This window comes from Gymnoscopelus microlampas, assembly GCF_963454915.1.
Source record: "Gymnoscopelus microlampas genome assembly, chromosome: 6".
NCBI lineage: Eukaryota > Metazoa > Chordata > Actinopteri > Myctophiformes > Myctophidae > Gymnoscopelus > Gymnoscopelus microlampas.
Genome location: NC_139943.1, coordinates 14,974,091 through 14,999,802, shown reverse-complemented (window position 1 = coordinate 14,999,802; position 25,712 = coordinate 14,974,091). Strand labels below are relative to the sequence as shown.

Below are 25,712 nucleotides of genomic sequence, written 5' to 3'. Positions count from 1 at the left end.
AACAATATTGCACTGGATAAGCAACAACATCGTGCACTTTTGAAAGGGGGGGGGGGGGGGGGGGCATGACACTTCTAACACGGTTAGTAAATACCATAATGCCATTAGTTTCAGATGTAGAGGGAACTCAGATTTGACCCCTGAGGACTGTGAGAGGTCAAATACCTGATGGCAAATATAACACATACAGTATATAACACATATCATTTTGGAACCAAACAGTGTAGAAAATCATTTAAGGTGTAATTCCCAACTAAATTGGGATGCCCATTCATTTGGTGTACTTTTGAGATCACCAGTATTCGAGAAAATGTGTTTAGATCAAGGTCAATGTATACTTTTTCCCAAAAATAAGCCATCAGTGGAAATTTGCAAATGAACACCCGGTGGTGTCCCTATGGGGAATTTAGTTATTTTGTCCTTGTGACAGATGTGGTACAGTTATGTACTGTGAAAGACATCACTCAGCTGTACAAGGTTAGACTGGAGCTGAAAATTCAGTTTATCCACTGCACTATAACTGGTACAATATGTTGGTGTCTCAAAGCATTACCCACTGCTTTCACTTTAGTTTTGTGTTTGTCTAGGGGAGGTTATCCAGTGAACAAGTCTTAGCATACAACATAATCTATCTGTGTGTGTGTGTGTGTGTGTGTTAAATTTAAAATTGTGAGAGGTCCATCATATTTTAAACATATTACCATTAGATCACATACCCTGCCTTTATTTGCCCTGGGTGAGACGAGTGGGAACTGGACCTAGGCGGTGATAAGCTTGTGCTGTATGTGGCCACTGAAGCTAAAGCTGTGTTTTCCCTAAAGGTTACACAGCAGCTGACCAATCGGAGGCTAAACTTCCTTTGCACGATGAACTGGCACTACAAGCAAACTAGCTACTTAAGGAAATGTACTGCATCAAACATTGATGCTGAGGTTGAATTGGTACAATTCACAGCTGAGGAGACACTGGAGTTTATCAGGGTGTAAAGGAAAAGGATCAAAGGCGTAGCACACTAGAAGCAACTTCTGTGTTCTGAGACAAATTTCTTCTCACACTGTAAGGAAATACATATCCTATACCATTTCATTCTAGAAGTGTTGTTCACATTATTTTCTCATTGCCTTTGTGTGTATAGTATACATAAATTGGGCAATGGGTATGTGATAAACAAATTACGATAAAATAAAAAGAGCGTACACAGCCACTAGAAAAAATTACATTTTATTTTTAATTTCAGAATTGTGAGACAGTAAAAGGCAGAGGAATCGAAGACGAGCCATGAATCACAGACTCTGGTTCAGGTTCGATTGAAAACAGCCTGGCATCCCATTTGGGCTGTGAGAGGAGAAGTGATAAGCCTCCGAGTCCCTGCTGTGAAGAGATGTGTTGAAATCTAATCCTGTATTTTGCTATTTCTTCCTCACCAATTCATATGACTGACAGGCTGACAGCTCCAGTCAGTAACTTGGAGAAGGGGTGGAAAAGCTCATCAAATAAAAATATAGAAAAAATAACTAATATAAACATCCAGTCGACCAGTTCAGTTTCTGTTGATGTTTGGAACCACAAGGGGCATGCTGTGGAGACCGGTCTGTCCACTTCTGCTCCTTTAAAACAACAACTTAGCTGTCCTCCCACAATGAGACCAACCACTTTCAGCTGAACACACACACACGCACACACACACACACACACACACACACACACACACACACATACACACACACACACACAGTCAGACTATGTGTCTCTCTCAGTCATCTGGTTCGGTGACACACTGTTCCACTATCTCCCTGAGGTTGGGGTTCTCCATGGCTGCAGCCACTCTTTCCTTGTCATTGATCTGCTTGTTAACTGCAGAGACACAGAGACAAGACAAGACATCATCAGTGCATGCATCCCATATACATCCCATCCCAGTGTTTCTCAACCAATGGTCCACGGACTACTAGTGGTCCATGGCATAATTAGGCCTGCAGGTGGTCCATGGGAACATGTTTTAAAATGTAAATACAGAAGGGGATCTCTGATGGTGATATCAAAGAAAAGGACCCACACACTGTCAGGAACTTGCAAAAAAATGTAGAGCTAATTTTTTTTGGCAAGTTCCTGACAGTATGCGGGTCCTATCAAGAAAAGGACCTGCATGAACTTATATATGCATTTTTTGTAGACATTATTTAACTGAAATATGCAAGTGTTCCGGAGCAACAAAAAAAAGGTTCCATTCGCACTTTATCCATCCTTCCATTAACCCATTAAGACCTGAGACGATTCTTTAAAAAAATCTAAATCATAACAGTTAAAAAAAAAAAAAAAAAAATGTTTTCAAGATTTTTCAAAAATAGCAGATCTACAAGCTCATAGCGCGGCACTCGGTGCCGCGCTATGAGCTTGTATATCTGCTATTTTTGAATAGCCAAAGACATCTAAAGTGACACCGATGCGTTCCAGCTATCAATGGGTTAAACTCATATTATAGGCTACTGATTTGTATCTGCGTGAGCAGACACATGCGATTATATGTGCACATTTTGATTGAATACTTTATTAACAGTAACAATCAAATATACTTGATTTGGTACATCAAGTACACTTTGATGCCAATACTTTTGCACTTTTACTCGACTTGAATACAGGACTTTTACTTGTGGTATTGCTACTACTTAAAGGATGACTTCACCCATTTTAAACCTATCTTCATATAATTGGTCTTCACTAATACTCATGATACTATGGTACCATTTTTGTCTACTCTGTCAGAGGAGTGCTGAGGACAGTTCAGAATCCCGCTTACCAGTGACATCATCGATGGGGAAATCCAAGCTATAGAAACTGTAGGCTTTCTATTACTGGAAAGTTGCAATGCTATAATAGAAGCCATTATTCGCACGTTTATAAACTAGAACCAGGAGACCTGGTACTGCCAGACCCCTAGTGGTTGAAATCTGAATGGCCGGGCTTTGCATGACGTGTGTCCCTTCTATGTCACCGGCTTCGAATGCTATCAATGCATTGAATGGGAGATTATCACGTTTTATCAGACCATTGAATGGGCGAGTAGGTGACGAGTAGGCGATACACGGACCTACCCGCAATTTGTCAGACCATTCATTGGGCGTAATCAGGAGCTACTGACCTACTTTGGAGGCGGAGCAGTCCCCACAATAATATTTACGATTCTGTGCCTATCGGTACATAACTCCAACGGCGCTGAGTAGGCTCAGGCGAGCGTCGCACCGCTCCGGACGGCAACTCGGTCGCTTTAGCTCCCTCGGTGGTCCGTCGCGGGGCTCCAGCTCGCCTGAGACTGCGCGCCTCCGTCATGGTCCGAAACCAAAACAACCAAAACCAAAACCGAAACTGAACAATTTAAGTCATCTCCGTTGGTAGGTCAGTATGTCTTGATAACACCCAATGAATGGTCTGATAAATCGCGGGTAGGTAAGTAGGTCGCCTACTTCGCCCATTCAATGGTCTAATAAAAGGTGATAATGTCCCATTCAATGCATTGATAGCATCCGAATCAGGTGTCTATGTCCCTTCTATGACAAAAGGGGGATAGACTTTTTTGGCTGGGGCCGGGGGACAAAGTGACATACCATGTATGGAGAAAACAGATACAAAGCCTCATGTAAGCCCGACCCCTTGGGTCTGGCAACAAAAACAGAAAAGGTGTGGGGGGAAAAAAAACGTCCCATCACAAATCACAAAAGCACACATAGTAATCTGCCTGTGGAGCATGAAATGATTTTCCAAGTAAAGTCATCAGTGGCAAGAACATCAGGCTCTTCTGCAAATCATCAGCAAAAAAGTATCCATCCTTAGAAAGAGGTAATGACATAGAGCCATTATTGCCTTGTACAAACGTGACAATAACGTTGACTCATGATTATATGGTAGATGTGTTCTTGGAAATGGTTCTGAAAAAGCACACTGGGTCAGAGTGCCCTAAGCCACTATTGTCTGTCATCTATTGGGGTTTGCATGTCATTGTATTTCACAATAGGGGGGGGCCCCCAAGTGATTTTGGGTGGTCCCCAGATGATTAGCTTAATGTGCAACATTGTTTTCTCACTCAACAGTAAACAAATCAACAGTATACACTTATACACAGTATAAGTGTATACAGGGTATCTGCACATTTATAAAGTCACAATTTAAAGACTTTTAAGACCAATGCACAGTCTACTGACTGGATGGATACTGTGTCTTATGTATAGTCTTGGGATATCATAATAAAATACAAAATATCGATCGGCATGTTTGTTATTGTTGTTGTTGTCTCCGCCTGAAGGCCGATTATTGCAAAACATTATATATTTTATTTTGATATTACTCCTACAGATTTTGTCCAAACAGCACGCAAATCGGTACACATTATCTTTATAGTCATGCGATGAAGACAGATCTGTCAGATTTTTCATATTCCATCCTGATTGGCCAAGATTGGCTTCCAAAGTGTGCAGGTGTGGCATGTTTTGAACACAATACCTCAAATCATGAGCACAGCATCTGATTGCCGTGCAACATTGCTGGCCCATAAAAGCTACCTGGCCTGGCGGAGACCTGTGCTCCGAGGAGCACAATTTTCTAGTTGAGAAATGTACCGTGTCAAACACGGTTGCTGTGGATTCATTTGCTGAATTCATGGTCAAAGATACACTAGAGTTTATACCATTTTGTTGATTAAATATTGAAATATTCTGATATATATTTATTAACATTGGGAGCTCTTCCCAATTATCATCATTGCCAAGCCTAATAGCCTACTGTCTGTGTGAATGGATGTTGTGTATAACATTTTAGTATTGCTGTTATTTTATGTTAAAATAATAATAGTAACAACAAGTAGCTTTGAATACACATACTGCACGAAAAGCAGGTGAATTTAATTAACTGATAAGAAGATGCAGCTGTACTAGACAACCAAAAGTAGCTTTAATACCCAAAACACTAACATGCTACATTACTTCTGAGACTCTAATCTCTGAGTAGAAACCATGTGCTGGTTAAACATGAACACTTACTGTCTTCTTCTGTAGAGTGAGTTCCCTCAGAAATGTAAATTTCCAACTGGAAAGGTAAAAATGGGAAGATAATGAAAAGTTAAAAAGGCAATTACTGTATATTGTGTGATGTGTATACAGTATATCATTTATTTAAATACTTTCATTTTATCAGGGAGTTAAATAAAGTACAATGTCTTAATTACAACCAGCATCCCGCAAAACCTCACACTCACACAACCTCACAGGATTGTGTGAGTGAGTGAGTGAGTGAACTAGAATGATAGAACTCATAGATTCTTGTACCTAACTATCCCATGTTGTCATTAGCCTTCTCAGTCAGATGACATTTTGTGATTTGGTCTGGCTAGATAGTCATTATTTTAAAGAAAATGCTCTGAAAACAAACACTGCTGATTCATGCACTACCTGCTTATTATGGTGTCAGTATACCCATAATTACTAGCTAGTATGTCTAATTTGGGTACCCTCGCACTTGGGTGCTTACTACCTGTACTTGGACATTTCCCAACAACATATTGAGTTGTTGCTGTACCACGTGCCAAACTAAATTCCTTGTATGAATCTGGCATAATCACTCCTTATAGGGAGAACGGATAAGTGTAACTGGCCCATAACATAGCCAATACCCCCTATGGTTCTATACTCACCTTGTGTTTGAATGGTAAGCATCGCTGCAATTTGACTTGTAAGCACAGGCCTGAAAACACACAAAGAAAGTTACTGCCAGAAATAGATAATGATATGAGATGATTAGCTCAATGAGCAGAGTAAAGGTCAGAGACGTTGGAACATATTCGTTTCGGAAGGGCTTTCAGAACTAGATCGGAGAGTCAGGACCAACTCTATGGTCAGGACATCTGGAGGTGCAGAAGCATCTAAAAAAATCTAAAGTTCTGAATGACGTCAACATATTTCATGTCCCTTTGCGAAGAAAAGTTTGGACATCGGAAAAGAGCGTGTACTGTATAGCAAAGACCAGTGTTGGTCAGGAGAGCTATAAATTCTTGTTAAATGGGGATGCAGGGAGAGAGTTGACAAAGTGTCTGCACAATGACAGTTCAATTAAAATGTCAGGTTATTCCCAGAAGGCTCCAGAGTAGACCTTAAGCCAACATTCACATTATAGTGTTTTAAATTGACATGGCTGTGCCAAAGTTGTCAAAACAGGTGCCCAACCTTAGAGCAAACAAAGGAACTTTCCACCATGCCAGCGGAGCAGCAAAGAATTTGAAAATTGCCGTGCTGTGCATATATAACACTATTTTTAAGCACTTTGTAAGACTGTTTCGAAAGGTGCTTTGATTAAAAGGTTTATTATTAAAATCACAGCGGTCCCACATTGTGTTTTCTATTCACCCAAAATTGCGAAGCGCCAACATTTCTGCCAATATAATGTGAAAGGATTTTTTTGCGCGATAACAGAATAGATTTTTTTTGTGCGTGTATCATTGTGTGTTTGTGTGTTTCTGAGCATATTGCTTTATTTCAATCTGATACACAATGTTCCTATTTTGTGACTCAGTGGACCGCTGATTCATATTTATCTGGTTCTGACACCTGTATTGTGCCCGTTTGTTCAGTCCCAGGAGAGACCACAGTTCAATGGGAAAATTAGAGGACATTTTGTTCATGCCCAAGGAGATATGTTCAATTCACATTTTATTATGAAAAGGGACAATTGATTTGCAGACAGGGCTTCAATCAATGAAAATAACCACAGAAATAGCAAGACGTGCGCACACTCTCTCTCACTCACACACACACACACACACACACACACACACACACACACACACACACACACACACACACACACACACACACACACACACACACACACACAGTCTGTTAACGGCTGTGTTATCAGCTGGGGGACATCGTACCAATCAGTGTGGCCAGGGAGCAGTGTGGAACAGTTGGCGAGAACTTGATAATGATGAGATACTCCTCCTCTCCAATCTCTTGGACCTCCACACATTTCTCTGTCACTACTTCCAACTCCTCCAGGGTGTTAGGCTTTTCTGGGTCCCGGATCGACCGAATCACATCTGGGGAACCAGGAGAGTTGAGTTACAGCACTAGAGAAGTTAAAGCTGGAAATATTTAATTTAATGAATACATTTGCATTTTAACCAATTTGTGTAGTACTAGAAGCACTACGCGGCCCGAACGTCTAGCGTGACGCGGCGTCCACTTGGCAGTGCCACATTACCGGCACCTCACAGTGTGAGAGAGAGTTTTGTGCTCCCCTAAATCCACGCCAGGCTATGAAAATACCCACTTGACAAACAGGTGACGTGCATGACCTCTGCAATGACCAAAACCCACTTTGTGATTACTCACACCTGGCATGGCAGACCTGTGAGCACGGACCTCTGACGTCACGCTCATGTCACACGACTCAGCCATAACCATATAAAGAGATGCAACGTTACGTACATACAACATACTGACAACCGACATGGCGCAGGATTCAAATTGTATTATAGATAATATATTATACTACACTAGTACAATATTATAATATATTATGTTAATACAATACAAGACATAGCATACGCAGCTTGGCTACTGATAGACCAACATAACCAAAACACATTAGGCTCTTGACTCTTTTGGCTACCGATGTAAATCTGCTGTTTGGGCTATTTTTAAAGAATTTAGCGTATTTTAGAAGCTTTTTCTCTTTTCCCCCCAAATCGATGAATTCAAAATGAAAGTTATATTAAATGTAAAATATATTAAATCATGGAGTGGTGTGGTCTCCCTATATCTCCCATTGGTGTGGGATAGGACATATTGAATGTTTGGTCTCCCATGCGAGAGACCGGGATTCCAATCCCGGGTTTTTGATTTATTGAATACTTTATTAGTCGTAAATGTAAACAGCACGTGGTACAGTCAGACATTAAGGCTAAAAGGATAACAGAAACAAGTGCTGGGGACTTGTTTCTATTGTGTTCCTATGTATTCAATTCATCAACATAGCAAAATATTTTTTATTTTTGTCTATGTTTTGCACCCTGTCCGTCCGTCCGTCTGTGGACAGCTAATCTCCGGCACCGTTGGCTTGATCGCAGCGGAACTGTGCACGCACACTCCCTGGATGCCAGAGCAGAACCTCTGCCCCAAATTTTTCACATGGGCCTGTTATAGCGCCACTAGGAGGCCGCTTTTTGCAAAACATTTTTTTTTACAGTACTCCAACAGATTTTGTCCAACAATCACGCAAAACACCCCTATAGTCATTAAACGAAACAGGTCTTTTAGATTTGTCATATTCCATCCTGATTGGCTAAGATCAGCTTCCTAAGTTTGGAGGAGTGCTCCGTTTTGAACAAAATGCCTCAAAACACATTTTTGATATTACTCCTTCAGATTTGCTCAAAATGTCACGCAAATTGGTACACATCTCTATAGTCATGTGATCAGGGCGAATCTGTTAGATTTTGTATATTCCATCCTGATTGACATCTAAAGTTAGCCCGTTTGAACAAAATGCTGTAATTTACGAACGCAGCGTCCGATTGCGGTGAAACTTTGCATGCATATTCGCACTACGCTGAGGAACAAATGCCACCCTTTTAATATTGCCCTACATTGCGCCACTAGGAGACCGATTTTTGCAAAGCATTGATTTTTTTATTACTTTTATATCACTAGTCATGTGATCATTCAAGACGGATCCATATTCCATCCTGATTGGCGAATTTCAAACATTGCTGGCCCACACCTGACCTGGCGGAGACCTGTGCTCTGATGAGCACTTTTTCAAGCTGTATGTGTTTTTTGTCCATGTATGTAGGTACTGTATGTACAGTATATATGGTTTGTTTCGTCTACTCTGTATACATGTAACGATTGTGACGACAACGAGATGGTACATCTCAAGGGGTTAACCTAATAAAGAAACTTGAACACACAAAATAACACAATAATACATGTCATCAACAGATACAAAACACTAAAGGTGAAAAGGGAAAAACTGTGGCAGTGGATGATACCTCCTTTCTATGGGAATTTGCATTCACCTCGACTTGTGGTCTCCTGACCCAGTTTTGATGGGTAGGACATACAGTACCCCCTACCTCACACACAGTCACATGGTCTGTTGTCAGTCACAGACATGAGTCACCCAATGCTGACTCAACCAGTCGACAATGACACCAGTACTTTGACAAGTTAACACATGATAATCTAGTACAGTTCAAACATATACAAAACAATACAATACATTTAATCAGTTGTCTGATTATTACACAGACAACACTTTGATCAGCACCTACCAACTGATATGTTGACTCTTTCAGGTTGTCTAGTTTTAGTATGTAATGTAATCATGAGTGTAATAAGCTTATCTATAGCAATAGCACTGGTTCTCCAGGGACCCTCAGGGTTCCTTGAGGGGGTTCCAAATGAACGCTTATTACAGGTCTGTAAATCTGTGAGAGTTATGGGGGTCCTTGAAATTAAAAAGTTTGAGAACCACTGATCTTGTAATAATTCTAGCCACGAGTTTAGCTCACTTGTTAGCTTACCATAAACTTCTAATGCTTTCTCTTCCATTTTCTGGGTCCTGAGTGCATTCTTCTTGTCATAAAGTCCAGAAACCTGTAAGACTTTAGTGACAGTGAGAGACACAAGGCTCGACACTACTTCCATATTTCACAAAACGCCATAATAAAAGACTATAGTTAACAACTGGGACTGAATGACTTTGACAGGTAAACATACATCAAAACTAGGGCTGCCAGTTTACAATAGATCTATAACTACTGTGGATCTGGTCCGTGTGTTTTGACTGGATTTGCGATGGCGGTTGAGATCTCTGCTATGCACATTGGACATCGTTGTTTGTTTGCGTCTGGGTGTCGCGCACCGAAGATTGTCGATCTACAAGCTCACAACGCTACATGATGTGACGCGTTGTGAGCTTGTAGATCGGCTATTTTCGGTGCGCTACACTTCGTAGCGTATTTGTTGCAGGAAGAAGCAATCGACTAACGATCAATACTAGCCTTGGATCACAAGACGGTCATCTGCCATGACCGCGTCTTGGATGATCTTCAAAATGGTGTTTGCATTCTTTCTCATTTTGGCTGTACATCTGTATAAACGTTCGGATTTCAAATATAAAGTGCTTATCCCATGGCCACAAATGTTATAATTATATACTGGTCCACATAAGTACCCGTATTTTCCGTATTGTTCAATAAAAAGCATTTTAATGCGATTGGTGGCCATTTTCTCCGTATTTCAACACGTGACCCTATTGGTTGGGAGGTGTATTGCGCTCAAATATATTATAACTCTATAAGAAAATGGCCACCAATCAGATTAAAATGCTTTTTGTTGAACAATACGGAAGATACAGGTACTTTTGAGAGCCCGTGAATAATTTTAACATTTGTGGCCATAGCATAAGCACTTTATATTTGAAATTTGAAAGTTTATGTAGATGTATGAGTTAAAAATGAAGAAAATGCAAACACCAGGTTGAAGTTCATCCATGACGGTCGGGACAGACGACCGTCGTGTATCCATGACTAGCTCCGCTCCTGATTGGACGGCTTCGGTCAGCTGACACTCAGGGAGGAGGGGAAAGACATCACATGACATGTGACTGACGGACCAGTGCAGGAAGATAATGTCCACTTCGACTTGTCTGTTTACCACTGGGTTCTCGCAGCATGTTATATTTAGTGTTTTAGTTTAGTGTTGTTGGTAGAAAATGGTTCCAAGGGCAAAAGCCTGACTCCTGGGTCTATTGTTATTACTCGAGTTGACCTGCTTTGAAGATGTTGAACATGTCTGAACAACAACAGGAGGAGGAAGAGGTGGAGGAGGAGGTCAGCTCCATAGATGTTTGTCTGATCCAGGAGAGTAGTCTGTGTGGAGGAGGTGTTGTTGTTGTGGAGGAGGAGGGTGCAGAGAAGGAGGTCAGCTCCATAGAGGTTTGTCTGATCCAGGAGAGCAGTCTGTGTGGAGGAGGTGTTGTGGTCCAGGAGGCAGAGAAGGTCCGGATGGCCCAGGGCTGTTCTCTGATCTGTGTGTTGGGGAGGACAGGAGCACTGCTGGTTACTGATGTCACACACACAGAGGAGGCGATGGGGACCACACTGGAGGGGACCTACTCAGAGTGAGTACACTGACTGTGTTACTTCAAAGCTGCAATCCTTAACTTTTAAAGGGTCCATTTTGGTTACATTTTGTACATGCCCTCTTGGAGTTACTAACGGGTAAAATAACACAACATGTACTGTGTAGTATTATAAAAGTAAAAACCAACATGGAAGTACGTCTCAAATTTAAAGGTAGGGTAAGGGATTTTCTTTGGTTAAATAGCTCTATATACAAGTGCAATTGTCAGTGATAACACAAAGAAATGAGCAGACAAAATGGAACACTTTAAAATGAAAATGTATTTTCTGTGTATTATGAGAGAGATGGGGGGGGGGGGGGGGGGGGGCCTGTTACCGAATAAACACTCTATAGCAATGAGTTAAGGGTCAGATGGGTTTTGGCATGTCATGTCAGCACTCAGCATAGGGATTTATAACATTAAAAATAGGTTTCTTAATGTTCAACAAATAGGCTACATTTGTTTTCATACAGTACATTGTGTTCTCTACTGTGCTTTGCTTTAGTTTTTCCTGGGAAGAGATGACTGTCCATACAGGTTCTGTTAGTGGTCTCAGACTGTTGGCCGTGGGCTCACAGTGTGCACTGAAGCTGTTTGAGGTGGAAGTAGAGCGATCTGGATCCACTACTCTGGTTTGCCTGTGTCAGTGTCCTGCAGGCAGCCTGGTACAGATGCTCAAAGACAAGGACCTCAGTAAGTGTTGTTATAATTTCCCAAAGTTGGCAGTTTGTCCCTTCATCATCATCATCATCATCATCATAATAATAATAATATGTTTTATTTGTAGCGCAATGTATATTTGACACAAATCTCAAACTGCTACATTGCAGGATTTCTTTTTTTTTAATAATTAAAAATAATAATAAAAGCAATTAAATGAATAAAATTCAGATCAATGGTCAACTATACACAGCTAAAAAAGGTTCAAGTTTAAAAACACACAAGGCATCAATAGGTCCATCTAGGCAAATGCCTAAAATAGCCTGTTATTGTGAGTGGGTGATTGTAGTTTGAGGAAGTTCTTTATGGTGGAGAAAAATTGCTTGGAGTTACCGGAACTGTTATTGATAATGTTGAAATAGAATTGTGACCGTGCATCTCTGACAGCCTTTCGATGCTCTCTGTATGTCAGTCTGTGGACAGTGAGCCCTGACGCCTTCATCATCATCATCATCATCACCACCATTATTTATTTATTTAAAACCTTGGAAAATCCATTGAGGGCGGACCCTCATTTTCAATGGGGCTGTGGTACAGGCATACAATAATTGCAGACGTAATAAAATACAAGAGCACAAGAATGTATGGCATTATCAATTAAAACATTTAGAATATAACAGCACTAAATAAAAATAAAAACATAAGTGTATGAATTGATAATGTAACTCAAAATAGATTAATAAAACAATGACAATAGAAAAAAAAAGCTTATGGCAATGACAGTTAAGATAAATACAATTGGCAATTAAACCTTGAAATAGGCTCAATGGTATTAATGTGGACAACTTGTTTTTGAAGCATGTTTTAAGCACGTGGTCACAGTAACAAAAAGCAGATCTTCCTAACTGATTTTTGGAACCTGCAGGGTGAGCCAAGTTTGTGAACGGGTACCAATATAACAACAAAGCAGGGTGGAACTAGAGGAGGGGAGCTTTTGTAAAATAGCTTTGTACTCACTGATAGACAGGCAGGTCAGTTTTTTTGGTACAGTTGGCGGGGCATTTACATGTAAAATTCATAAAATGATTTGCGTCTGTGTCTCCCCTGCAGGTGTGTGTGAGCCAATGACGTCCATCCGTATGCTGTGTTTTGTGGACGGGAGGTGCTGTTTGCTGCTGAATGACAGTTCCTTGCTGTGGTTGAAATGGGAGCAGGGAGCAGGAGACAACCCACAGCCTCTCTCCTGCTGTGACCTCCCTCTGCCTACCCCAGCATGCCAGTATCATCTCTGTAGAGGAACTCTGTTTGTTCTCTCCACCAACAGAGTCATTTGTATCCTCAAATCCTTGTTCCATGTTTCACAAAGAGTGCACAGAGGCAGTACAGTGTGTAGAGGAAAGGGGAGTACGTAATACAGAGGACAATACAAAGCTATGTTGTGCCTACACAAGCTTAAAATCACTTTTAATCTGGCGTCCATATTTTGGGCATGTTGTTATTGACATATCAATAAATACTTTTGAAAAATTTTAACTTTTTAAAAAAAATCCAGAATTTTCCACATTTTCATTTATTAAGTAGCCGATCTACACGCTCACAAGGTGTGCATTGTTATGAAGTATAGTGCGTGCTTGTGATAGGAACTGGGTGGGAAGTTAGTCTAGTAAACAGAAGGAAAGACAATTATAGTCACAAAATGCTGAACACGGCTGTGTGGTCTAGGCCCATAAATTGAAGGAAAAGCAATTTGTACACTCCAGCCTCAATTCAAAAATCCATCAAGGCTACTGCCAACATTCTGACTTATGTCTTCAGCAGGGAAAACCCTAATTTGCCCTGATGAAGACAAAGGTCGAAACTTTGTCAGTAACCTCAATTTCAAGTTTTTCCGCTAAAGGTTTGTGCCCACACAGGATTTCACCAACACAGGTGTGTGTACCTCTACATCTCATATTTCCTAGACCAGCCCTATAGACGATAGATATAGTGATTAACTTTTAGCATTGAAAACATATTATAAAGTTCGATAAAAGTGAAAAACGATAATCGAAACCTTTATACCACTTTTTTATTTAAAAAAAATAGATAGCAAGAGCAGTAGTTGCAGTTGCATCACCCCCTGAGGACATTTACATCACATCCTTTGGACACTTACATCACATCGTGTGTCTAAGCCTGTCACAATTATTACATCATCGATTGATCCCTATTATTTGAGATAATCACAATTATTTTGCATACTCGTTTCCATGTTGAAAATATATTATAATATATATATTTTCAAACATTCTCAATAATAGTTTAAATAGCAGATCTACAAACCCAAAATGCGTTGCATCACAATACATTGTGAGCTTGTAGATTGTCTATTTCCACTGTTTAAAACATTTTCTTTAAAGTATTAAATGATTAAATATGGCCTATTTTGGCCATAGTACATTATTAATTTCTTTGTATTTCTAAATTATTTGTCATGTCTACCCTGTATTTGTTTACAAAGCCTAAAAGGGAAACATAAATGTCAATTGTATTCATATTTTCCAGTGTTCAATGCCAAAAACACAACTAAAGTGTTTTATGATCGTGATGGCCCTACCTGTGTCTTGGTGAACATGTTTCTTTATCTGTGAGCTCCAGATGTGTTTGACAGCGTGGAGGGGAGACAGCTGGCCATGATCAATCTCCCTCTGTACATGAGCTCTGGGCTTGAAGAAGAGGAGCAGACCTCTTCCCCCTGCCCCTCCTCCTTCTGTGTCCTGCAGGTGTCTGCTGATCTCAGTACAGTTGTAGCCGTCAGTCTGTCCCACGAGGCCGTAGCGGTCGACCTCAACCACTATTTCAGGTAACAGTTCTTTAGGACACAGTGGGGGCTGGACTCATTTAACCACATTAAACCTGGCATCACTATTTTGGGAATGTCATTAAAACGCTCAATGATCTTTATCAAAGTTTTGAAGAATTCACTTTTTTAAAAACATTTCAAATAAGGATTTTCATATGTAGTGAAAATAGCAGATAACGCATCACAGTACAACACATTGTGAGGTTGTCGGCTATTTTCCCACACAAGGCTATTTTACGACAAAGTATAAAATAGCAGTTAAAATGCTTACATGTAATAAGAGACAAATCCTCAGTGCAGTTGAGTGTTCCAACTGATAACAATAACAACAGTGAGCTTTCCAAACCCATAGGAACCTCTGTTCTGTTAGCCCTGTTAGTCAGCTGTTAGCTTAGATAAGTAGCTACGTATAATGTCCAGTAGGTATTATGATGAAAATATAAACACCACTGGGAGAACTGATCATTTTTGCTTCTCTCTCCCGGACCCCGTCCAGCGTTGGCTAACGTTATTTTAAACTGGTTGATGGAGGGGGCGCCCGGTGGCCTGGCGGTCTGGGCGCGTGCCGCATGTGGGCTCTAGTGCAGCCTGGCAGTGCGTCGCGGGTTCAAGTCCCATTACCGACGACCTTTGCTGTGTGTCACTCCCTGTATCTCTCTCCCTGTTTCCTGTCCATCTCCACTATCTACTATCTATAAAGGCAGAAAGAGCCCAAAAAATATCTTTTAAAAAAACGGGTTGATGGTAGCTGAAGTAGTTGGTCTATACAACATACTTTCATATTCAGGACATTTTCTTTCTTCAACATACAGACTTGACAACAGACTATGATGATGACTTGACTAGGATGGACTAACAGTCTATGGCATAATGTTGCTCTATCTGTATTTCTTTGTTGATGCTGGCATGCTGCTCTTTGTTTTAAGTGGATGCACTAAACAAAATGTTGTATGTTCCATACAGTGACAATAAACATCTTATCTTAACTTAACGTACTGTATGTCTGTCCCACCTCCAACCAGGACCTTCCCAGACCATTTGCTCTGTCGTGTGACCTCGGGGCGGCCCTCCATGCGACCCCCAGAGCCCAGAGACCAGGACAGTCTGCTCAGCTCCACGTGGAGTCACCATGCCCTGGACACCACATTCACCTCTGACCGGTAATATGCAAGCATTAGACAGACAGACAGACAGCATTAGACAGACAGACAGACAGACAGACAGACAGACCTTTATTAATCCCATGAGGGAAATTCATGGCAGTGCCGCAGTAATGAAACACAGGACACATACAGAAAAAAGATAGAGCTTAGAGCAAAGAGTAATAATATAATAATAAATGATAATTATAATAATAAAAGGAGTAAACAGGTATAGTAGTAACCCAACGTCTCTGCTTACGGACGGGTACGCGGGCAACAAATCGCCTTCCCCCAACAACAAATTCTGTTGGAGCGTCACAAACTGCATGCAAATTTCTGTTAAATCCGTGGAAATTTGGCTAAGACCAATTTGAATTTTGATGGAGCCATGATTTTTGGGAGCTGCTTTAAACTTTTAATCGGGAATTTAGACATTTCAGGGCTCTTGGTAGAGCATTCCACTGTACTATGCTGTGGCTATGTAGTAGAATGCTCAGAACCTTGAGCCATCCTAGACTAATGAAGTTAGCTGGGATTAGGTGAGTCCTGGGGTGCAAGTTGATCTCACAAGCTTATTTTGGGAGATTTGCAATTTTCCAAAGGCTTGGCGACGCTAGTTTACCATGAAGTGCAAGCAATAGCATAGTCAAAATGGCACTGAATGAGGGCTCCGGCTAGAGTCCTCAGTGCACTCCTGTTGATAAACGAGGAGATTCTACCCAAAAATCTTGTTTTTTGATTGACTTTTGTGATCACTTTGAATGCCATGGCATGTACCGTAGGTAATTATGAGCAGTCAATCCACAGGGAATAGTGAGAAATATACAATCTATGCCTGGTGAAATCTACAGAGTAAAAGAGGGAATATACAGTCTAATCACAGTAACAAGAAGAAAGTAGGTAGACTGATAGACAGACAGAGAAGTTGACTGATAGAGGGGAAAACATGCAGAAAGAGATTGACAGACAGATACACTGATGCGTGATTTGGGAGCCAACCGGAGCTTTGGGCAAACCACACCCCCGGAGGTGGTATAGTAATAGAGTGATGCATTATTTTATTATTGAAACATAGTGTATATAGGTGGGCCTGGCTGTATGTTATGCCACACAGTCAGGATACCTTTTCAACGTTAAAGCAAGCTCGCTTTACCCAACAGAGAGCTCCGGGGGCGTGGTTTACCCAAAGCTCCGGTTGGTTCCCAAATCACGCTGCACTGATAGACACTCAGGCAGTGAGGGAAAGGGACAGATGTTGGTATTATCAAACCACATCAAATCTCCTCCTGACTTCTGTCTGTTAATTTTCCATCCTCTCTCTTCTCCATCAGCTCCTGGGAGGCACGCCTTTCATCCATGTACAACAGAGCCAAGGCTGGCGCTGTCCCCCAGCCCCCTATCTCTGTCCCCCAGCCCTGGTTCTCTGACCTCCCCCATCCAGAGTGCCTACAGGCGCTTTCCTCAGCCCGGCTCTCCCAGAGCAGAGCCCCTCCCTGCGGAGCAGCTGTCAGTCTATCCATCCCGGACTCGGCCTCCCTGTCTCTGCTCTCTGTGTCCGAGTTCTCTGCCGTCCTCACCTACGTGTCTTCAAACCCTGGTGAACACCAGGCTACTGTGGCATTGTGGGATTTGCAGTCGCAAAGTGTGAGCTACCACAGGGCGGATTGCCAGGCAGTGCCAGTACAGCGATGTGGAGAACAGCAACACAGTCTGCTGCTGAAAGGTCAGCCTGATAATGAGTGCGTTTATAGTAAATGTGCACTAATACTCCGACTACTGGGAATAATCCAGTAATTCCATTGAAGCATAACATTAGTGTGATAAGGACAATAACGGTTTATATATGTTTTAACCAAAAGTCTGGTACAGTGATGTTGTTACATCTTACATTTGTGTATATAGACATGCACACATTCAAAATACATCTGACTAAGTGTTTACATGCCCTATTAAATTGAAATATTGGTAAAAATACTGTTATTCAGGTTTCGCTTATCCTGATTAAGCCCTTACCCCATTTTGGAAGTGTCTAAATGACTATTTCATATGAAAAAATGAGTAGGATATGCACATCCCCACAGTTTATTTAAACACAGTGCTGGATCCCAAAAAATTATCAAGTGAAGAAAAAGTAAATGTCCGCACACGATAGGTGGCTCTCCCGTTTTTCCTTATTATTTTAACCAAACAACGTTTTGCCCATGCAGGGCTTCATCAAGTTACAGGCGTATGTCTTTGGAACCCTTAAGTAGGTCAGAGTCAGTGGGTGTCATCACTAAGTTGATAAACCAATAGGTAGGCTGCAGTTCTCTATGTGAGAGTCCACTCCAAAAGAAAATCATAATTACATCAATTAAGGGGCCATACTTCTGAACAATAGATACAAAAAAACATATGAAATATACCAAAACATACACAATCAATGTTACATACAATATAAAGATATACATAGATGATATATACACACAATAGGCTCCTCTAACGGCATGGTATATATATTAGAGGAACGGTCTAATATCCAAATTTATACTAAAAGGTTTTAAGGTTTTTTGTTCATAAATCCCAAAATCCTCCCTTTTAAGTTGGAGAGTCTCCCAATCTCCTCCCCTACGTGGTTTATCTTCCTTCTCCAATCCAATGTATCTTAAAGCAGATGGCTTACACTATGGCCAGCTTGCATAAAATGAGTCGCAACTGGACTGTGCATATTCTGATTTCTAATGTCACTTCAATGTTCGGTAATTTGCATCTTCGGCGCTCTTGTCGCATCCCAACATATGCCAGTGAACATGGACATTACAACATGTACACTACATGTGTTGATTTACATGACCAATTAATGTTAATTTAATGTTAATGTTCTTTCCTGTTAATGGATGATTAAAAGACGTACATTTATGTGTGAAATTACATTGTGTGCAATTACCATATTTGTAATTCCCATTTGGGATTTCATCCAGGAACGTTCAAGGTTTAGTAGGTGGTAAATCCGATCTAACCACTAGGGACCTAATGTTAGGAGCTTGTTTAAAGACCACCTGTGGTGATAATATCTCTCGGGAGGAATGCCTACTGCAACCCAAAGAAAAATCCATTCTGGAGAAAATGCCTCAGTGTTTCATTACTTATTCACCTTTAGGTAATGTTTTAAAAAGATATTATTAAAAAACACTGGCATATTTTGACAACAAAAGATACCTTCAAAGCCCCACCACAGGTGGTCTTTAAACAAACTCCTAACATTGTCCCTAGTGGTTAGATCGGATTTACCACCTAAACTTCAAACGTTCCTGGATGAAATCCCAAATGGGAATTACAAATATGGTAATTGCACACAATGTCATTTCACATATAAATGTACGTCTTTTAATCATCCATCAACAGGAAAGAACAATAACATTAAATTAACATTAATTGGTCATGTAAATCAACACATGTAGTGTACATGTTGAAATGTCCATGTTCACTGGCATAATGTTGGGATGACGACAAGAGTGCTGAAGACGCACATTACAGAACATTGAAGTGACATTAGAAATCAGAATATGCACAGTCCAGTTGCGACTCATTTTATGCAAGCTGGCCATAGTGTATCTGCTTTAAGATACATTGGATTGGAGAAGGAAGACACCTACTGATTCTGACCTACTTAAGGTTTCCAAAGCCATACGCTGTAACTTGATGAAGCACTGCATGGGTGAAACGTTGTTTGGTTAAAATGATAAAGAAAAGACGGGAGAGCAATCTATCGTGTGCGGACATTTCACTTGATTCACTAAATTACTTTTTCAACCAGAGTATTGCCTTAATCGGGGTAAGACTGGTGTATTGGTGTGCATGTAAATGCATAAATACAGTGCACTCCTAGTGTGATACTGTGATACAGTATAAATATAGATACATTCTCTACTCCTCTGGTCTCTCTTTCTGTCTCTTCATTTCTGTTTCTGTATTGTCTGTCTGTCTGTCCGTCCGTCTGTCTGTCCTTTCATTTGCGTTTCTACAGGTAGTGGTCTAGTTCAGGTTCTGTTTGGAGTGACTCAGGAGGAGCTGTTAAACAGACTGATGGTGTTTGGCAGCGCTGCCACCGTTGACGCACTGTGTCACCTCAACAGCTGGGGGCGCTGTTCCATTCCTCTCCATGCACTGCAGGTAGGAGGTCCATGGTTTTCCCTCTCAGCTTTCTTACTGTCTGTCTCCCCTAATCTGTCTTCCTCTCAGTCTGTCTCTGTAGAAGGCACACAAAAAAACTTCTCCCGTAATTTTACAAAGTGACTGTCTTGAATTTCAGAGTAACATGTCATGTTCTGTGTTTTCCAGGCGGGTTTGAAGAACCGTCAGCTGGACACGGTGGATTTTTTCCTGAAGAGTAAAGAGAACATTTTGAATCCTGCAGGCAGCAGTGTGTCTGATGGAGACACACCCAGTCAGCTCAGCAGTAAGAGCGTGCTCTCTAAGCTTACCGTTTTGACCATATCCATGGTAGTGCGCCTGAAGTTCACTCCTACGCCACCCGGGCGCCACTTACTTATATCTAATGTTATTAGATGCACGGTTGTAGATGGGCTATTATAGGTATTTTTGAAAAAAAGAAATGTACTGTATATTATCATCAATAGGATAGGATATTATCATCACCCTATATTAATATTGGGGTTCAACAATGAAAACCACTGAAGTGAAAAAAGTGGCAAATAATGATGCGTTAAATGTAATCTATTTGCTCTGCTGAAGGCTACACACCAAAAATGCAGCTGGAAGAATAAAGAAAATGGTTTTCTGAGCTAATTTTCTTGCATCATTATTTATGGAGTGCCTCTTTTTCCACCTCTGTGGTTTTCATTGTTGAGTATTAATTGCTAGCTGAGCACCCACGGCCAAGGAGGCAAACAGAGGAATTAGGTAAAAAATATTGTGATACCGGTATTTCATTTTGTTCAATATTCAGCCCTAATAGAATAATAATGGCCCTCGGAGAGATGCCTACATTCACAAGTGGACAATTTTGACAGTTTTTGGACCAGTAATCACTTATAAACAAGATAATCCAAAAGGCACCAATCTGTTAATTACTCACTACATTCAGTTCATTGCTTTTAGCTCTAAGTGACATGCACCCCAGAATGATAGTTTCGCCATAGTAGTTTCACCTTGCAATAATCATGAGCATCCCCCTTTGGGTCATGCTGATTCCATATCCCTCTTCTGCCCTCTGGCCATCCCTGTTCTTATCAGGACCAGACACTCTTCACTCAACATCACCCCTCGTCACTCCATCAAACCTCACTCACATTCCCTGCCTACCTATAGCTCCTGCCATTAAGTCTGTATCATTTAAAATGGCCTTAATTAATGCCAGGTCAGCCTGTAACAAGCCCTTCATTTCAAGGGACTTTTTTAAGTCTCAACACACAGATTTTTTCTTTTTAACAGAGACTTGGCTGAAAGACAAAGACAACATAACTGTGAACAAGCTATGTCCCGCTGCCTGTAGAATTATTAATGCTCCTAGGATGTCTAGCAAGCAAACTGTTTGTAAAATACAGCAGCTAGACCACCTCCACAAGGTGGTCTAGCTGCTAACAGTTTGCTTGCCGCTCTGTGAACATTTCATTTTAATACCTTTGAAGCTCTCCTGCTTAGGATTGGATCTGCTAATCCTCTCATTATTTTAAGATGTTATCACCCACCAGGTTCTAACAGTGAGTTTTAACTGAATTCTCTGAATTTTTATCCTCTGTTATGAAAGTTGATAACTTGGTGCTGACCGGAGATTTTAACTTTCATGTTGACAATCACTCCGACAGCTTAGCTGATGAGTTTATTAGCATTACTCTAAACGCTAAATTTGACTCAGCATGTGTCTGGGCCGACTTAGTTTTGACACTGTCCTTGAACCTCAATAAGCTGTGTTTGGTTGAGTTCTTTCTCTCTGACCACAAACATATTCTTTTTAACATAGATTTGATTGCTGAGACTGAACCCATCAAACGTTCAGTCCGCTCTCGCACTCTCAATAGCTGCTCTGCTGGAAAAAAATCCTCTGTTTTTTCAGACCTTAGTAAGGATGTGACAGTTCCAAGTGACACCAATGACCTCGTCTGCCATTTTCATAATTTATGTTTGTCTGCCCTAGATTTAGTTGCCCCCCTCAAGACAAAAAATAAATGTGCTGATGCTGTTAACTCATCCCCATGGATGAACGATGACATCCACAGCTTAAAAGGAGAATGCAGAAAGGTAGAGCGGCGGTGGGAAAAGTTTAAGGAGACGGTTCACTTCATCCACATGAAGGAACTTCTGTCTGCTTTTAATCACAACATTAAGGATGCAAGATCTGCATTTTTCTGCAATCTGATTAATTAATAAGAATAAGACAAAATCTCTTTTTGCCGTTATTAACACTCTGGTTAATCCAGCTCCTCCCCTGTTCCTGTCTTCTCTGATGATGACTGTGATTTTTTTTTTATCATTCTCTCTTGACAAAGTTGACAATATAAGGTCCAAGATAACACTGCCTAGCATCACCATAGTTGACCATCCTCCTCCAGTTCCCTGACTGTTGACACCATTCCTACTGCACTTTTAAAATATATTTTAACTGTCTCAAGTCCTTAGATTTTGTCAGTCATCAATAGCTCCTTATCCTCTGGTTGTGTGCCCGATCACTTTAAGCATGCAATTATCCAACCACTCTTTAAAAAAACAAGCCTTGATCCACTAGTTCACAGCAATTACAGACCAATCTCCAAACTCTCTTTCATTTCAAAAGTATTAGAAAAAAGTTGTCTGTAATCAACTTTTACAGTTTCTCAATAATAATAATACATTTGATAAGTTTCAGTCCGGCTTCCGCTAGAAGCACAGCACTGAAACTGCACTCCTTAGACTCTAGGGAGTGCAGTTTCAGTGCTGCTACATTGGATTTCATTATACATTGCTGAAAATGTATACAAAATATCACTTGTCAGCGGCAGCCCATTTTTTATTTACAGAATTCGTTCCTTGGTCAACTGTCAGCTTATGTGCGAATTTCATCCAAATCTGACAAGAACAGCTGTGGCTCCTTAAGTTACACAGACACACTCACACGGACAGAGGTGACTCGCTGTGCTAAGCGTGGGCAAGTGTAATAATGTGTCCTTCCTCTCCACAGCCATCCAGGAGCTGTGCCCTGCGTTGGACCTGCTGTGTTCGTCCATCAGAGACTCTCACAGTGAAGCTCAGAGCAGACAGTTCTCTGAACAGCTACTTAGCCTCGCATTGTCTTTCCTCAACACACAGGTCACTACCATACTCAACAACACACAGGGTAAGACTGCACACATACGCACACACACACACACACACACACACACACACACACACACACACACACACACACACACTATATGCTGGCTGCTAAATTTTTGAGATGCATCTGCTCCTGCATGCATCTAGCCTGCCTGACTTTTACATTTACTGTAATTAGTTATTGGTTGAAAACATCAGCTATCGTCTCACCAGACTACTCGGTAAATGCCCTGAAAGAATCATATTGTTGACCCCTACACTGAACCAAATGAGGAGGAAGATGCGGGGGAGGATCTAGCAATATTCTCTGCCTCTCGTACTGAATATCATTTTGCTTGCCAGTTCACTTTGTGTTGTGAAAACACCAGTGTTGCACTGGTTCGCTAGCTAGTGAACTGCTGAAGAAGTCACCAATGGAATTGTCCCGATAGGTAGGGTCACCTGTTGTAACAAACAGTGTGGGATTTAATGAAGACGAAACATTCATTCATATGCATCCATGGAACAGTGATCACACAACACAACACATTTGTGTTTATCTAGTTATACTTAATGTTGTCTCATGTAGTGTGATGTTGTGTGTAGTTTTAGATGCTGACTCTGAGCGCTGTGTGGAGATCTTGGATGCTTACATCACTGAGCTCAGAGTTTACATGAAGAAGTTTCCCTGGACGGCAGGGGGCGACACTCCTCGCACACACACCCCGGCAACTCTTCAGCAGCAAGAGGAGGGGAGGAAGGAGGAGCAATGGGACCTCCTCACAACAGAGGTGAGGCTGGGAGATGTACGCAAATGTGTTCATATAGCTCACATTAGTTGATTTATTCTTAATCTGTGTGTTTGTGATCTCTGTGTGTTTACAGGCTCTGGTCCAGAAGGCTGTCCTGACTAATCAGATCCCACGTGTCCAGGCCTTCCTGCAGAGGCAGGGCAGACCCGATCAGACAATCTCAGATCTGAGATGTACAGGTCTTCGCCTTGTCTTCAACTGCCTGTCGAACAGAGACCTACAGCAGGCTAAAACACTGCTGAGAAATATGGTACACACACACACAAACACAAAAATACGTTGTTGATCAAACAGACAGAGAGACTGCAGAGTTATTTCAGTGTGTTTCAAGTCTTTTGTGTTTTCAGGGGTTTAATGTGAAGAAACAGCTTCATTCTGTCTGTCTCTACACTGACGACAAGGACCTCAGGGAGTTTGTGGTGAGAAGGGCAACATGCGCACACACACACACACACACACACACACACACACACACACACACACACACACACACACACACACACACACACACACACACACACACACACACACACACACACACACACACACACACACACACACTTAAGGTCACAATCCTCAGTTTACTTCTCACAATAATGTGTAAAGTTACTTCTTATTGAATTTCTTTCTGCCCTTGTGATCTTAATGAGGATTACTAGATGTTAATTGGTCTTAATTGTGTGTTTTCTGTTGAGGTGGAGGAGCTGGCGACACAGGGTTATCTGTCTGAGGAGGAGATGCAGAGAGTGGCGTTCCTCAGACAGATGGAGGTGTTGGGTTCACAGCCCACCACTCGCTGCTCACAACTCACACACACAACAAGGTACACAACTGCTTTCATGGCTCTTTTTGACTAGCCTGGGATCCAGCCTGCTTGCTAGGTTCTGCCTTTTTTTTCTCACTTCGCTTCACAGTCTGGAAAGCCTCCTATCTCCCTGCCCAAAGGGGAGAAAACAGCCCGCGGCTTTTGATTGGTCTGTAGGGGGGGGCGGGGCCAGTGTTGTCCAATGTAAAATTCGAGTCACTTCCTGACTTGCCTACGTAATGTAAATACGAGTCAAATAGGACCCTGGCCAGACTGAGTAGCAAAGTGAGAAAAAGACGAACGTAGCGAATCAGGCTGGATTCCAGGCTACTTTTTGACCACAAGACATAAGCGAAGCATGCGTGCTGTGTAACATTTCACAGGTTCTGGATTTTTTCCCTATACGCTATGGCTTAGTTTCAGATAAGGTACTCAGAACCTAATTTGGGCCCTGCTCAGTCAGGAGGTTATGGGAAGTTATGGGACAAGCAAGCAGTGCTGTTGCTCTGGATTGGTCAAGCTGAGGTGACAACAACACACGGAACTAGATGCTATAGCTATAACAACACAACACCGCCATCTTTAACCACTAAAGCCCCTTTTTCTTTTACATTTCAAAAAATAGTGAAAGTAGCCGATCTACAAGCTCACAATGCGTCCGCTATTTCCGCAAGAATATTCAAATTTTTACGTGTCGATTCGTTGATCGACACGTAAAGAAATTTGAAATAATTATTAAAATAACATGCAATTATTCAATTAACCTACGTGAGCTAGATTAAGTCTGTTATTGTTTCTAAATATCGGTTTCGATATATTGGAGGTTAATTGCCCAGCCCAAGTTGTATATCTACCTGGTCATGATATATGAACTCCAAATATTGTTGATCATGCTCCTGTGCTCTAGAGCAGTGGTTCTCAAACATTTCCATGTCAAGGACCCCTAATGTCCCCTAATGGCCATGTATTTGGCCGCGGACGCCCATCTGAAAACGCTTTGTAGA

The 25,712-nt window shown here is 41.3% G+C and overlaps 2 protein-coding genes across 4 annotated transcripts in view; one reads left to right on the top strand and one right to left on the bottom strand.

The window, feature by feature from the left end:
• Positions 1–1,205: 1,205 nt before the first annotated feature.
• ciao2a (cytosolic iron-sulfur assembly component 2A) lies at positions 1,206–9,884 on the bottom strand. 2 transcript variants are annotated; one of them, XM_084059995.1, is made up of 6 exons: positions 9,768–9,884; positions 9,572–9,652; positions 6,917–7,081; positions 5,681–5,730; positions 5,031–5,076; positions 1,206–1,854 (listed from the first exon to the last, which is right to left on the bottom strand). In XM_084059995.1, exons 2-6 carry the CDS (start codon positions 9,597–9,599, stop codon positions 1,754–1,756), a joined length of 390 nt encoding a protein of 129 aa, XP_083916121.1. In that variant the 5' UTR covers positions 9,600–9,652; positions 9,768–9,884; the 3' UTR covers positions 1,206–1,753. The 2 variants fall into 2 exon arrangements, with proteins under 2 accessions (XP_083916121.1, XP_083916120.1); XM_084059994.1 differs by having other exon boundaries at positions 9,572–9,859.
• A 795-nt stretch (positions 9,885–10,679) lies between these two features.
• The window catches only part of spg11 (SPG11 vesicle trafficking associated, spatacsin), a 46,592-nt gene continuing 31,559 nt past the window's right edge, over positions 10,680–25,712 (top strand). For both annotated transcript variants that reach the window (XM_084058945.1, XM_084058944.1), the window contains exons 1-13: positions 10,680–11,172; positions 11,681–11,868; positions 12,946–13,167; positions 14,473–14,677; positions 15,700–15,837; positions 17,151–17,542; positions 19,826–19,971; positions 20,140–20,257; positions 22,976–23,131; positions 23,698–23,882; positions 23,977–24,153; positions 24,251–24,322; positions 24,599–24,726. In XM_084058945.1, the coding sequence (XP_083915071.1) occupies positions 10,832–11,172; positions 11,681–11,868; positions 12,946–13,167; positions 14,473–14,677; positions 15,700–15,837; positions 17,151–17,542; positions 19,826–19,971; positions 20,140–20,257; positions 22,976–23,131; positions 23,698–23,882; positions 23,977–24,153; positions 24,251–24,322; positions 24,599–24,726 (2,468 nt within the window). In that variant the 5' untranslated portion in view covers positions 10,680–10,831. The remainder of the gene's footprint in view (positions 11,173–11,680; positions 11,869–12,945; positions 13,168–14,472; positions 14,678–15,699; positions 15,838–17,150; positions 17,543–19,825; positions 19,972–20,139; positions 20,258–22,975; positions 23,132–23,697; positions 23,883–23,976; positions 24,154–24,250; positions 24,323–24,598; positions 24,727–25,712) is intronic.